General features: G+C 39.4%; 1 protein-coding gene across 1 annotated transcript in view; it reads right to left on the bottom strand.

Annotated features, from left to right (window-relative positions):
- The window catches only part of nphp4 (nephronophthisis 4), a 206,501-nt gene that overhangs the window by 11,712 nt on the left and 178,965 nt on the right, over positions 1-15,824 (bottom strand). Inside the window, exons 21-26 of the mRNA XM_059333949.1 lie at positions 9,550-9,739; positions 8,861-8,944; positions 3,097-3,253; positions 2,431-2,507; positions 2,049-2,134; positions 43-214 (exon numbers count right to left, since the gene is read on the bottom strand). Coding sequence (XP_059189932.1) covers positions 43-214; positions 2,049-2,134; positions 2,431-2,507; positions 3,097-3,253; positions 8,861-8,944; positions 9,550-9,739 — 766 coding nt within the window. The remainder of the gene's footprint in view (positions 1-42; positions 215-2,048; positions 2,135-2,430; positions 2,508-3,096; positions 3,254-8,860; positions 8,945-9,549; positions 9,740-15,824) is intronic.

The raw sequence follows: 15,824 nt of genomic DNA, 5'->3' as shown, positions 1-15,824 counted from the left end.
CCAAACTAACCCCATAAGTGTGAAGATTGTGAAGATGTGTACCTCGATCTCCTGGGGGTGCGATGAGAAACATTTGACCTTGCGAACAGTCTGCTTCCCCCTGAGCACCAGTGATTGACAGCTCCGCTGGCCAGTCACACAGCTGACATCCACCCGCTCCAGGAAATGCACGTAAATCTGCCAGATCTGGGAGGGCGCCGCCATCCACTTATCACTACAGAGAAAAACATCATCAGGAACAATTACGATGACGCCCCCTGGAGACGCAGCAGGATCCGCATGAGGTCGGGGATGAGGAGGGCTAATGTGAAAGCATTTTAAAAAGCAGCAACATCATCATCATCGTCACCATCATCATCATCATCATCAGAAGAAGGGAATTCAGTCTCAGTTGGCCCTGGCTGAATGAGGGAGCTGTGAGTGGGAGGTGATGTAGTCACCTCCTCAGCCCCTGCTCTGTGACAAAAGCACTCAAGGAGCATTTGGGGACATTTGGAACCGAAATTCAAGAATTTAAGGTTTCTGAAGGCAGAGACACACCTAGTCACCACATCACTAGTGTTGGATTGAAGCTTTGTATAAGTTATATTTTCAGCATTTTGACACATTGTAACTGCCGTGCCAAAATTGCTGTGTTGATGCTGAAAATCTGTGGAGGTGTACTTTCTTATCTGATCAGGAATAAATTAGGTTATTGATAAACCTCCTGCTCCTTCAGCAGCAGACTGTTACACCTACGGTGTAAGAAGGAGAGGATCCACAGGTCCTTTATCCCTGTCAGACTCTACAATACCTGCACCACCTGATGATGTTGTAGTTTCTGTTCAGATCACCACTACACCTTTGTTAGCACTTATTATTACACTACTTACTATAGCTTTCATCTAATCGTGATCTGTATTTATATTTTTACATATTTTATATATATTCACACTTTTTGCTTCTATTTTTGCAACTGTGACAAGTGAATTTCCCCATCTAATGTAATCTTATCTGATAAAGAATCAGTGTTTCCTGTAATGCTTTACTATTTTCTTGAAACAAATCTGGATTATCAGTGATGGAAACACACAACTGGCCTAGGCCCCCAGGGACCTTACAACTCCAGTTGGTCTGGATGATTTGATTTGATATAAAATATCAACTGTAAATGCTCCTCCATTATTAGCTAATCTTGTTGCTATGTCTTATAGAAAGGGGCTAAGGTCAAACGCTACATTTGAGTCCTCTATTATTACTTTAATTCATGTTCAGCTCACACGGTGCACATGCATGAATAACTTTGTGTCTAATCGTCTTACATACCACACACTAATTGACACCAAGAAAAACCTCAGTGTGCAGTTTGCTATTTGCACTGTGTTGAAAATAAAGTGTTACTTATGTTCTTGTTATTGTGTCCATTTCTTGCAAAGGAAGAATTCAATTAAAATCTCTCATTAGAAACAAATTAATGGTTCCCTGGGGACTTTCTGACCATTAGCTGTTGTTGTGTTTGTTTTTCTTACACTGCCATGAGGATGCACTTGTATGTGCAGATGATGCCGTACACACTTTGCTGACTAATTGGCAGATTGAAGAATTTGCTTTGCAAATGGTTTATGAGGAAGAGAATGCAATGTGCTTTGCTGAGACACACTGAATCTTAACACCAAAGTGTTAGTTTACTAGAAATCTCTGCAGTGTATCTAATGCAGATTAATTTTGCAGGAAATATAAAACCAGTCAAAACCTTTTTTATAGCCATCATATCGGAGTTGAATGCCAAATCGCTGAGTTTTAATAAGAAGCAAAAAATGTCCCTACCAATTAAAAAAGCCTCACATAATACTGGTCTGAGCTCTGATGGAGATATGGAAGACTAGACAGGATGGGTTCTGTAACTTCAGGCAGTCAGACCACCAAACCTCCATCTGATTAGTTCATTAATTCAAACCTGCGTGAACAATTTAATTAGTCCAAAATAGAATGCTTCTTCAGGCTAAGCTGTGTATGTGTGCGCTTGTGTTCGGTGTGTACGGTGTGACTGCACAGTAAATAATACATACGTAAAAACCATCACAAAGAACATCTTTATGTGTGGACTGGGACTTCCAGGCACTTTCAAGTACACATCCTGAGGCTCCCCTGGCACCTAGACAGAAACAGAGTCAAAGGCAGAAAGATTTTAAAAATGGAAAGGTGGAGGCAGAAATAAAAGAGACCTCACATTAACACTTTAAAGGTGCATGGCATGCTGTATGGGCTGGCCTTTTGTGCATCATAACAACTAGTAGTCATGACAGATGAGCGAGAATGAAGTAATTTCTACCATTGAACAGGAAATGGTGATGAAGTTATTGATTTAGCAATTAATCCACTGCTAATATAAGTATGGGTTATTGAAGCAGGGACTGAGAAAGTTAGGAAAATATCATGTAATTCTCTCACCAGCATCCTCGTCTGACATATGATGTTCGGGTCACTGCAGCGAACGGAAATGTGAGTCGTGACATCTAGGTCTCCAACTGGTTTAGAGAGAATAAAAGGTTAATAAACAGACAGCAAAGATCTGAACTAGACAGTGTAATTAAGCAGTTTGAAGCAGTTATAAATTATATCAGTTTTAAACATCTAACGGACAAGTCTAATGGGATATATTTTATGCATACATGCATATATACACATTAATATGCATATGTGCTGTACACGCTGTGCTATTTTCTTCATTTCATTTTTTCTTGCTTTTCATTTCCTGCTCTATTTCCAGATGTCTCCCTGTTGTTATTACCCTTTTTTGTGACAGAAATGGTATTATATTGTTAGATTGTTTTTGTTGATATTTTAGTAAAAACACAATAAAGTGAAGGTGGAATACATTATTCATCCCCATCCACCTTGTATACTGTGAATAAGTTTTTGTGTTTGTGCACATATATACGTGTTTATGCTCCTTCTGTAGAGTAAGTCAGTGCACCTACTGAAGATGTATTCACTAAACATGAAACCAGTGCTAAAAGTTCTATAATATGCAAATAAATAAGAAGCAATAAATCTTATACAAAACTGAGGTGGTGACAGTTGGACAAGGAACAGGCTGACGGGAACCTGTGCTACCTGTAGGGTCGTGCCAGGGCGGCAGGCGGATGGCTTTCTTGAGGAAGCAGAGCTCGGGATGGTAAAGCCGGAATGTCTGGTCGACAACGTGAGGTGTCGGCTCAACGTGCACCTGGCAGATGGCCATCGGCTTGCCGTCTTCTGCTTTTAATGTAACCTGTGGAGGGAAGGTGAAGAGTCAGAAGTATCAACAGCATGTCGATTCCTTGCAATGAGCTTTTACATCATCATAGGGGAGTAAAACTCCCAAAGCCTAACTAATAAAGCGGACATATCATCACCAACTTCTGAAAGGAGAATTTCAGTTCATTGCAGCCTCGATGGAAGTCTTTACTCCACTATAGACACTTTTAAAAAAGGACAAAAAAAAATCCTTTTTAGCAAAACCTTTGGTTCCTCCCATTCAGATGGTTTTTAGTTTGGGTAAATACATATACTTTTTCTTCTGTTTTTAGCTGTTTTATCCTATCCCATATTTTAGTTCCTTACATTCTTATATTCAATTTATGTTTAAACCCCTTGAAAGGTCCTGACTCAAAGGTTTGAAAGCACTGATCCAGCATTACTTGGAGGTGACTATAAAAGTAAACACACCTGAAATGTTGGTAAAAAAATGATCCTGTGTGGGTTTGTAGAAAACATTATGAGTCTTCATAATTGTATTAGTTCCCCTGTACTTTACACTCAAACAACACTGGCCATGTGTCATTAGACATTTAGAGAGCACCTTTATTCTAATAATTCCACTCTCTTTAGTGAGAAGTGGAATTGCCATGTTTTCTTCCCGAAGGCAGTTCAGCTCTAAACAGCATATACAGCTTTTTAAAAAGCAGCCTTTGAGAAGTTTTATTTAAAAATTCACGAGAGAGCATGATGATGATGGAGCACTCTGTATACTAGAATATAAAAGTTGTCTTCAATCCGACTAGTGAAACCCCTGCAGACCTGCTGTATGTGCTTTGAAGTTTGCTGCATTAAATAGCCCTCAGGACTTGATCCATGCAAATCAACACAAATGTGTTCATACATGCACTAATTACATATGGTTAAATATGATATACACATACTGAACACCCACATTGGAATTGAAAACCTGCTCACTTACCGTCATACTTTAGTTTACACCATGTCAAACTAGTGTTTAATAGCTTGACATAATTTAATAGCGAGACAAGTCAGCAATATGGTCTGAATGTTTGGGTCACATTTGGTTCAGATATTTACTGTGGATATTTGTGATCCCTAGAGGATGAATTTCATAATTTTGTCAACCTTCATATCTCACCTCTAATGCTACTGTCTGATCAGAATGTCCCTTATGTGACACTTCAGTCAGTGACAAACTGAGCTGAAAATGTCATGGACTGATTCACGTAAAATCGTCTGTGAATATTCATGTCTCCAGAGTCGACTGGATGAATCTGGAAGTTTTATCTGACTCCATTCCCCATGTGACAAAATCCGTCCAGAATTTCCACTTGTACAAAAAAAATCTAATGGACGGGTTGCAAGGAAATTTATTGAGCACATTCATGCTCCCAAGAGGATTAGCCATTTCCAGTTTCAGAGCTTTCCTATAAGTTAAGTTGAGTTCGGGCCAAAATCTGTTCCAAATACTTTATGATCTCACTGGCAGACCATCATATCCACACAGTGTGACCTCATGGCCGTCCTCTACTGCCACAGTCAGAAACCTCTCCACAAGTGTAAAAAGGTTGAAACTCTAGAGGAAGTGAAAATCATTGTGTTGGTTGTTGCCATCACCTTTCTGTTGTGAGATCTAATAAAGAGGCTGCAGTATTTATGTGACGGATCAGTTGTAGTGCAGACCAACCTGGTGTTTGTTTAAATAACATAAATGGCATGCAAGGACTGATATCAGGGCTTTCTTTCATTGCATGGCTTTCTGCAGACTTTTTAGGGGGAATCACTCACAATTATTTTTAACGCTCTAACGTTTGAAGTCTAGGCATGCTTAAAATATACTCTGCCATAATTAAGATTGTTTTAAACATGGTTTTCCCACATGGAAAAGGAAAAAATAACAACCTGGAAACCCTTTGAAAACATATCTAGTCTATCAATGGAAAATTATGGATCTGACATCTGGCTCGCCAACCACCTCTGCTATGTTGGGTTAGTCAGTGAAAGAGCAGTGCAGAGTTCCCTGCCCGGCTCGCAATCAGACGTAGTTTCATGTCTCATCTATTTTCTCCATCAGAGAAAGCATTGAAGAGATCCAGTCATATTATGTTTGAACCTCCATATTAAAATCAGCAACTGGCAGGTGTGTCAGAACGGTAAGTGTAGTTAGCAGTTAGTTTGTTAGCTTGTACCTGGCAGTGGCTGACATACAATACATTGTGTGTTTTAGCTCCTTATACTGATAAGTCTGCTTTGCACTGGAGTTTATAATAGTAATAGCAGTAATAGTAATTCCCTTTATGGCTTTTGATTTGTAACAAACCTAATCTACTTTGCTCAGAGCACATTTGAATCTAAGATTTCTGTGAAGTGCACAGAAATATCTCCCTTCAGTAGAGGAATGTGAGACAGGGTCTCTGCAGGTTTCATAAAGTCAAATTTAAGACTTTTTAAAGACCATAATAAATACAATTTAAGACCCATTTCACATTGATACTGGCATTAAAGTACAAAAGACATGAAGGAAAATCTGAGGCCTGGAATTAATTGCAAAGTATATTCATTTATTCACAGCCACAAATCGTTGAACTTGCACTTAGCCATCTTACACAAGTAATTTTGCTAAGTTTTCTCCATCGAGCTGGTTGTGCTCGATAAATTCTGAAGGTACTTAGTTCCGTTTTTGTCCTCAGAAATCAAAACATTTAAAAGCCAGACTGAAGTTTATGCATTTGTTTTAAATAAAAGTAATGTTAATACATTTTTAAGACCTTTGAAAGTTGTATTATTTAAGACATTTTATGAGATTTTAAGAGAATTTTAGACATTTTAAGGCCTTAAATTCAAATTATTGGATTTTAGATGTTTTAAGACCTTTTAAGACCTTGAAGATACCCTGAAAACACATATTCAGGGACAAACTTGGTGCAGATACAAGTCAATATAGTGGAGACATTTTTAGAGGATATAAGAAAAACACGTTTTTGAATGGGGGACTTTAACATAATGGATGGGGGTGGGAACTCCAGCATCATAAAAACAGGCACCAAGCCATCTATAAACCTGTTTTGGTTTATATGTGATTTGACTTTGGTGTGGAAGAACTTGACTGGCCAGCACAGGGCTTTAACCCTATCCAACACCTCTGGGATAAACCTGAACACTGACTGCAAGCCAAGACCTTATCACTAAACATCAGTGACCGATCTCACTAATGCACTTACGGCTGAATGGGAGAAAATCCCTGCAGTCCAAAATCTTGTGGAAAGCCTTCCCAAATGAGTGGAGGCTGTTAAAACATCAGATTTGTGCTGATTAACAATCTCCTTTCATGTATGGGTGTAGTGTTCAGGTGTCCGTGTACCACAAACGGTAGTGTCACTTAAAATGGATTATCTTAATAAACAAAATCCCACCCCAGCAGTTTGTGCAATTATTTCTCGAGTCCATTTCTACAAATAGACATGTGCACCTAAATCTATGCAGTGCTGCAATACAAAAGAGTTCCTAGTATTAACTCTCCTGTTATTTTGCGGGTCAAATTGACCCATTTCAAAGTTAAAAAATCTAAAAAAAAAAGTTTAAAGTATTTTTTCGGGATAAAAGTTCTTCTACTTGGCTTAATATGTGTAATCAACATATAAAATGAAATGGTTAATTTCACATATTTGCATGTTTATATTACATAGATACTGTTCAATAGTCAATCTGACCCTGAACAGAAGATGTGACTCGTGTTTATTTATCAACATAACTCCATAAAAGAAAAAATTTTAAAATGTAAAATAAAATTTTCAAAAACTCATATAAATGTCATATAAAACTATTGTATTTTATATGGAGGTCTTTCCAATGTGCATAAAAAAAGTTTTAACATGCATTTATTATGAAAAACAAGTGAATTATCCTCATTGAACCATGATCTGTGAGATGTAAAGAACACCATTGCACTAAATATTGATTGAGATGGTTAAAAATGGAGTTAATCATGAAATATGAACAATAAACATGCCCCGGGTCAAACTGACCCACAAACACTATTGCTGTTCCTGAGAAACGAACACAACAGGAGGGGTTAAAATGACATTAAATATCCAGTCATGACTGATGAACTATAGTTAGGAGTACAGAAGTTAACTTTCCACATTTTGCTCATTGATTCACAAACTCATAAGCCGATTCCTGCCAAACAGCAGCTGTTCAAATCGTTTGATGTGTCAGATTTGCGGGGCCCATGCTGACCTGCAATAGTGGCCCATATCTGGCTCTGCTGATGTGTGCTGACTGACAGTGGTGCCAAAGCTGGCATCCTGACAGCTCTGCTGTTGGGGCTTGTCAGTTTTAGCGGGACACAGATTTGATCCAGACCCGACCTCTTTGACCTCTTGACAGGATTTTTGCTCAGAGCAGCAGTGCTGACACTGGCACACGAATACACACATACCCTAGGCAGAAACACGCGCGCGCACACACACACACACACACACACACACACACACACACACACACACACACACACACACACACACACACACACACACACACACACACACACACACACACACACACACACACTTGGCAGACTGGCAAATATTTCATCACCCTGTGCAATGGGAGCGCTTCAGGGTACTGTACTCTACATGAACAGGATTAGAGGTGCTGCAGGTTAGCACACAGTGATGGATATCTTTTGTTGTTGGCAGCATAAATGTAGCCATTTAAGCTCACATTGCTAGAAAGAAGGCCGAAATTTCAACCTGAACAGTTTCATGAGGACAGAAGTTAATTTTTTTGACAGCTATAGGATACAAGGGGCTGCAGAGCACATTACGTCACATGGAGATACAGAAGAATATCATCTGAAGTACATCCAAACATGCACATTCACATTGTTTCCTCCCCCTTTTAAACTTCTTATGTATTCTGAATGGCTGAATGAGTGCATAAAATAGGAAAATTACTTCAGAGTAATACTATACATGCATGCCTCATTTAAAGTAGATTAGCCAGACGTGTCAAGCTGTCCTCCAATCAGAGATAGTTTAACCCTCCAGCCTTGCATTTGCAAGTTGAGGAAGATAAACAATGTTCAGTAAGATAAAAGTGATTTCCAGCATATAATTTTGCTTGACAATCTTGTCTGGCTAGTGTAACTTTTTAAATAGTTGACACTTCAAAGTGTTCTTTGTGTCTGAGCTGTGAATGTGTGGGAGAGGAGAGGAGGGAGGAGGCGGCGCACTGCCACTCCGCGGAGACTTGTCTGGGAGTGTGTGTGTGTGTACACTAGATGTTGTTGAACTTAGGGATGTAACAGAAAGTTTGCCCAACTAAATTCCAGATCAAAGGCTTCATACTAGTTGAGGTGGCTTTTACAAAAAAATGTTTTTTTTAAATGTATATACCCCAAGATGCTTACCATGTTTGAAGTGGAGTACAATACAGTTGTTATCATGGAAGAAACATACTGTACATACACGTTGCATCTTAAATCCATAGCTTACTATAATTCCAGCCTGGAGATAAACAACCAAAGGGATTGAGAAGCTACTATTGAAGGAGATAAAGATGGTCCAATGCACAGAAAAAATACAGCACAAAGCTTAAGCAGCACACTTTGTACCTTGATCGTTTTGGCAGCGACAATATTGGAGAGATTCTTCTTGGCCACCAGAGAACCTTTGCCTGTTGGTGGGAAGCTGGGTCCCTGTGAGGATTTGATAAGAAATAAATAGTTATCAAATTGATCATCTTTCAAGAAAACCACCAGTGACTGCAAAGAAAAAAATCATATGTGCACATCAGGGGAGGAAACTGTAAAGATCACAACAAGCAGAATGGCACCACAGGGTGTAAAACCCCAGACATCCACAAGAGATAAGAGCACACTCTATGTAAACGACATTTATTTCAAACCTTCTGGCATCAAATTAACTATCAAGCCTGAGTTGCCATTACATGTGTATATCTTAGCCCTAAGAAAAGATCAGATATGTCTAATAATCCTCGAGGTGAAGTGACATTTATCTCACACCATGCACACATCTTTGGACCACTCAAGGCTAATCAATTAGAAAAGATTTTTCCCTCAACTGGAATCAGTAAGTAGACTTGTGAAGTACTGCAACATCAGAAGTAAGGAGAGAGTAACTTTAATCTTTCATTTGTGGTGATGGAAATATGTGGCGATGGGACAAGTCCAAGCGTGACATCGGACGCCTGAAATACAATCCTGTTTGTCAAAAATATTGTATCTTGTAGTAATTACCAGTCAAAACTTGGTCAACATCCCAAAACTTGTCTCCACAGTACCTGAAGGGCCATGGTGTGGTCGCAGAGGAAGCTCTGGTATCTCAGGGGGATGTAGATGCTCTCCTTGGGCCGGAGGTAAACTCTGGGACCTGGGGCACCTTCCTCCAAATGGAACATATTCTCCTCCAGCGGGGTTGAAGTTTTAGTGAGTGCTTTGAAGTAACCCCACTCCTCTGTGTTAGTGATGACACTGGATGGAAAGATTAAAGGACATGAGTGAAATGAAAGCAGGCTCTTGTACATCTTTAAGAGGTCCATCCAGGATCAGAGAGGGACTCGTTTCACTATCAAGATCTAAATATAAACCCTCAATGCTGAACACTGTTCATTACAACATATAGGCCCTCATTTATCAAACGAACATAGAAACGAGCGCAGATCTGAGCGCTGATCTGAGCGTATATTTCGTCTTACGACAGGGTTCACGTGTGATCAAACGATCCCATCGCTCCGATCACAGCGTAAGAATGATCGGCTGTTGATGAATCGAAACAAGCGTCATTTCGTGTTTACGACACTGAAGGGCGCAAAATGGCCAAAAAGAGGATTTTTTCCCCCCTAAAGTCAGCTTTATTACCAAAGTGCACCTTTACAAATAACAACAGGAGCGAAATAGGCATATTACAGAAATATGCAGTGACGGAGGTTTATGAAATAAAAGTACTTTAGTAATAATATTTTACATTTGGAGCAAACTTAAAAGTTTTCACAGCTTTTTGGTTAAAGGAGGTAAACAATGTTTTAAAGTAAGTTTTAATTCAAAAAGAAGAAGAATTTCTCAGAGGCAGAAAGTGAAACACTGACGCTAACGAAAATCAGTGCAGCTGTCAGCAGAGTAGCGGGCCATTAAACTCCCAGTGAGGTTGGAATATTTCATTTAAACATTGTGATATATAAAGCCTTATAGCCTATATAATATCTGAATATTGCTATTATTATGATGGAGATATATTATTCACCTCTTTACATTTACTAATAATGATGTCCAAGTGAGAGGAGCGTGTGGCAGCGCTGATTGGAAATGTTTCTATTCGGGCACCACCGCTGGTGAAGGAGACGCTGACGCTCCGGTGTCGGAGCTGGATAACAGTAAACAGCAGAAGACAACAACATTTAATATCCTCGGCTAGTAATCCGTTTAAAGAATTTCACGGTCGCAGGGTGTATTTATTTTAAATTATGTTTTTATGATGAATGATTTAGTCTAAACATGTTTTGCTTTGTCACTATTAAAAATCAAAACACCAAAGAGTTCGATCAGCTCCAGGCATCGATACAATAGTCTAAGATAAATTATCCAACTCAGACGTGTGGACTTCATGCTGACTCAAATTTGTGTACACGAGCTGAGAGCAGATGTGAGATCTGATCGTACCCTCCGCTCACGTCCAAATTGATAAATGCTGAGCCTTGCTAGAAATGATCTTATGCCCAGTTTAGGCTCACTTTCTGACGTACACTCGTTTGATAAATGAGGGCCACAGTGTGTTAAGATGGTACTGAGTGGAAGAAGCGACATACTGATGTTGATGCTAGGGATGGGTGTTTGGAAGAAACCTGCCAACTCGAGCATCTATACCGTTAACAATCTATAACGTTTACAATGAATTAATCAATTCATAGCTGCATGCATACATGGGCAAAATAAAAGATATATATTCAGTATAAGCCTGTTTTGATAACGGATGCTTTTATTTTGAAAGGACGAAAAGAGACTTCCTGTCGATCGTAATACTAACTCAACTGAGACGTTATCTGTAAAGATAACGTCAGGGAATTCAGCGTTTTAAGAGGCATTAGGTTAGTTTTCCCAGGAATCTTGCATATTTAAGTTTGTTTTGTGTTTAAATAAGTTTTGGATAAGATTAAACCTGGTAATTCATGCTAACAAAGGTTTGCTACAGTAAGCTAGTTTTGCTCCAATTAATACACTGTGTGTTTTATAATTGTTATTGCAACATTCAGTTTGCAAACTGTAACTTTATCCAACTTAATTTTCAGCTCATTGGCTTATTCATGTATGGCCGCAGAACTGAACACCCAGCCATGTTTCAGTTCAGTGAGTACTGATACACAGTCATAGATAATATTAAAATAAAAAAATACAAATTCCATGTGAGTGACCAAATTCTAAATGAACGTTAATTGATCATTGATTCATTATTCCCATCCCTAGTTTACGCTTTTATTAAGTTCAATGATAACAAACTGACCTGAAACATTCAGCAGTTACGGAGCAACATTATCATTTATTTAAAGTTGTACCCTGACAAATGTAAGTGCAATATTTACTCTGTTTTTGCTTTGTTTTTGGTCTCTATCAACTCCTGAGGGAAATATTTGGCTCTTTAAGTGGCAAATGCTCTGCTACATTCACCAGCTTGTTGCAAACTGTTCTTTCTGCTGTTTGGATCTTAACAGGAATTGTACTGAGGGATTTTAAAGCTTCTTCAATGAAAACAGCTGATAGCTGATAACGATGGCATGAGAGAGGTCAAACAGCTAAACAATGAGCTGAAACTCACTATAAAGCTGAGTGAAGCTGAGGGGAGCTGCAGACTTTGGTGATGTTTGTCTGTAGTTTCATCATTCCAAGTGACCCCTTTCTCCTTATCACATTGTTTTCACATTAATTGACACATTAATTCAATAAAAGTATTAATTACAGCCACTTTTAACACATTTGAAAGTGGGAATACCCTTTATGTTTGATGCATGCCTCTGGGAAACCATTATAAAGATTCCTTACTCTCTCCAAAATGCCTCCAAAGCAACACTATTCCCTTTAGTACGGACAAACAACCCTGATCTTCCATTCTTGCAAACTAATTCCAGTAATGTAAAGTTAACTGTAGTGCCCCCGCTAACAATCGAAGGGAGCCAATTCCACAGTCGAGCAGTCAACACACAAAACACAAAGCTTTCCTTTTAATTACCGACAGAAGCTTTCATAAAAGTGTATAGAGGTCAATGAAAGCCCCCCTCCAATCCCCAACAAATGGATTCCCAAGGAGAAAGCAACAGGAACAGATAACACATTCCAACAGAGGGAGGTCTCTTCTCCGCTCTTTCCTTTTCCTTTGAATGCAAAAATTTCACGCACAAATGCATAGAGGGAAGTGCTGCTTTAAACTTCAAAGGTTCCAACCCATGGGCACGGAGAGAGGGATTTCTCTCAATAGGAGAGCGAGAGTCTATGAATTTTTCAGGGCTCCACCTCGCTCACATTAGGGTAAGATGCAACAGTCAATTCCATGAAACTTATTTAGAGATTCCCACCTGTGCACTTGGAATATAACATTTTGCCTCTGGCTTATCATGACAACAAAGAGCCCCTGTGTGTGTGTGTGTGTGTGTGTGTGTGTGTGTGTGTGTGTATGTGTGTGTGTGTGTGTGTGTATGTATGCGTGTGTGTGTGTGTGTGTGTGTGTGTGTGTGTGTGCGTGTGTTTCACCTGAGCTTCCATAAAAAAACATGCATTGATTCATTTTTAAAGAAAGAATAGAACAAAGTAGAGGGTGAAAAGGACAAACAGTCTGAGGCAAATAGAGAACAAACAAATAAAGATGATTAAAGGGATATCAAAAGGGAGAATTGACTGAATGCAGAGTTGTGAAAGAAAATACAGAAAAGAAGGAATAATGAGAGAGAAAGCAGCAGCAGGGAGAGCAGCAGAGCAGACTCCTATCACTCTGAGAGCCAGCAGTCATGGCTCACACTAGGCTCTGTGAGGCCAAGTGTAAAATGTAGCCGTGCAAAAAGGATGGCAACAGGTAAGAAACACGTCCTCCATTTCAAGAAGAGCCTCTGGGCTCTAAACCACTGCAGACATCAAAGCAACGGCTAGCCTAGCCTCTCTCTAAGCACTCTCCCTTCAAAGTCTGGTGCTGGATTTCAGGTTGAGGGTCAGACTTTTTCTGTTTGTTTCTGTAGAACAAAGAGCTAACCCAGGGCCGTGCTTGTGTTCTAAAGAAAGCTCCTTGTCAAATATTGGTTGAAATATTGACGAGGAAGTACTTGCCTCGGTGCACTGACCGAGCTATGGTTCATGTAGTGCAGGATAATAGATGTACAGGGGCCAGTTTGGTTGTTTTGTGTAGATATTCTCTACCTCCCTAAAAGACTTGGAAGGTTAGTGTCAAAAAATATTTCATGCTGCCTCAAGTACAGCTTATAAATGCTGTATATCTCAACAATATACCGTACAATTATATAAATAGAGGGCTGAATAATGGGAATTTAGACCAAGGATGTCTCAGGAACTCTCAGCAAAATCAACAGCTTCAGTGTGTTCCTGTGTTGTGGTGTCCTGAAGATTATAGTTTTTCCTGGAAGAAAACAGGTCCAACCTTGAATGTATTACAGTGGTTTATATAACAATATCAATCTGCAGCAATTTCTAACAATGGTCTTAGCAGCAACTTTGTCTAATATCTACTTGTTCAGCAAAGATTTGCGAAGGGTCATGTACTTAGGTGGAGGGCTGGAAATATACTCGCAATTTTATTTCTTATTGGTTGGAAAGTTGGTGGTGAAAAATGTAATAACACAAATAAAATAAACAAAGCAACATGGAGGTGAATGCACCATGAAATATCACTGTCAAATTGTTTTTTACCTTGACTCTGCACCTTTCTCCTCAAGTTGAATTATTTTCTAAGTGTCATTGTTTTTGTGGACTTTATTCTGCATCTCCTGTATGTGCTCTTCAGCCCAGATGTCAAGCAAACATTGGCAATCTGCCACGTTTTGGTTCATTTCCTGTAATTGGGTCGAATTACGTTCACAGTGCAATTGAACTGCACGAGACCCCCTCTCGAAAGTGGTCTCGGACCAGTTGTTTTGGCACCAGAGTTCAATTGAAACGGACTAAACTTTGGCTTGTGAAAGCCCCCTAAATGTACTTATTTTAACTGAAACCAAGATCTTTTCCAGAACCTAACCAATTCATTTTATTGCCTAAACAGGTTCTGCAGTACAAGGGGCTTATGCATGCACAGTCATTGTTTGTGCTGCAGGACATTTACAGGATAAAGCGTGAAAAACGGTGCATAACTTTTTGTAAGATATCATACAAACTGTTGTATGAGGACAAATTGAACAGGTGTAGTATCGAGGGCAGAAGATTGCTCTAATGTTACAACTAAATCCAGAGAAATCCTGGTAAAAAGTGATACAATCCCAGAGATCAGATGTTGTCACATACATGACAACATACACAATATTACCGCAGATTTAATATGATACAGTTCTGGGCAGCGATGTGTTCAGTGAACTGTCCTAACGTGACCGTGTGACCTGAACTTGACTGCTGAACCTCACAGTGCTGTGGCAGAAACACATCAAATCCACACGCTTTCTCTCTTATTTACACATTTCTGGCTCTTGGTAGAGGTGGCAGACGGTTTGGTGTAAAGTGTCACGCTGCCTCATCTGAAAATATATAAATAAACGAACAGGGCGCTAAGCCGGGGAGAGGACAGATGCAGGGATTGATGACTTTCAATTAGACCTAGTAGGCCCGATGGCCGGGCTAATGCCATAATGATTCATCCATGGCGCACTCCAGCCTTTGTTGATCAACGTGATATATGTTAATCCAAAGCTCAAGCATGAGCAGAATCCATAACAAAAGATTCAGGGCTGGAGGATTAACAATGACGCTAACTGAAGGAAACAAACAAGACGTGGATACCAAGAACGGGTGATCCAGGAAATATCAGCATAATGGCTTCTATGTGTGGATTAAAGGGGTTATTCAGCATCTCACCAGCTTTATGTATGCATCTACGCCAAGGACAACTGATGTGCTGTGCTGCTGAAGGAGCTGGAATCTTCTTTGTTTATAGGCCCGCAGGAAATGTGTGTTCAATAGAGTCACATGTACGTAGCAACAAGGCGGTGGCCTTGGAAAAAAAAATCTGAATTTATCTTATTTATTCATGCAGATACACACATGCAAAATGTGTCTGGAAGCGTGGCCTCTGTTTATACTGAGAAACTAATAATTTATCTGGTTTATTCATAAATAAAAATACTTGTCTAAAAACTGAACAAAATTTAAATGTGTAAGGCAGGCAAACAAAGGCTGCTGTCTCAAATTAGAAAATTCAAAGACTAAAATATGCACCTACCACATGCAAACACGACGTGTCTAAAGAGTAAATAAAACCTATTTCAAAGACTCAAACAGGAACACATGCAAACACACACATCAGCACACACCTACACACACGTGCAGCATATCAAAACAGTGAGCAAGCTGTGAATCAGAC

This window comes from Centropristis striata, chromosome 5 (assembly GCF_030273125.1).
Source record: "Centropristis striata isolate RG_2023a ecotype Rhode Island chromosome 5, C.striata_1.0, whole genome shotgun sequence".
In the NCBI taxonomy this organism is placed as follows: Eukaryota; Metazoa; Chordata; class Actinopteri; order Perciformes; family Serranidae; genus Centropristis; species Centropristis striata.
Note: the sequence above shows the minus strand (reverse complement) of the source record. Positions and strands in the feature narration are given on the sequence as shown.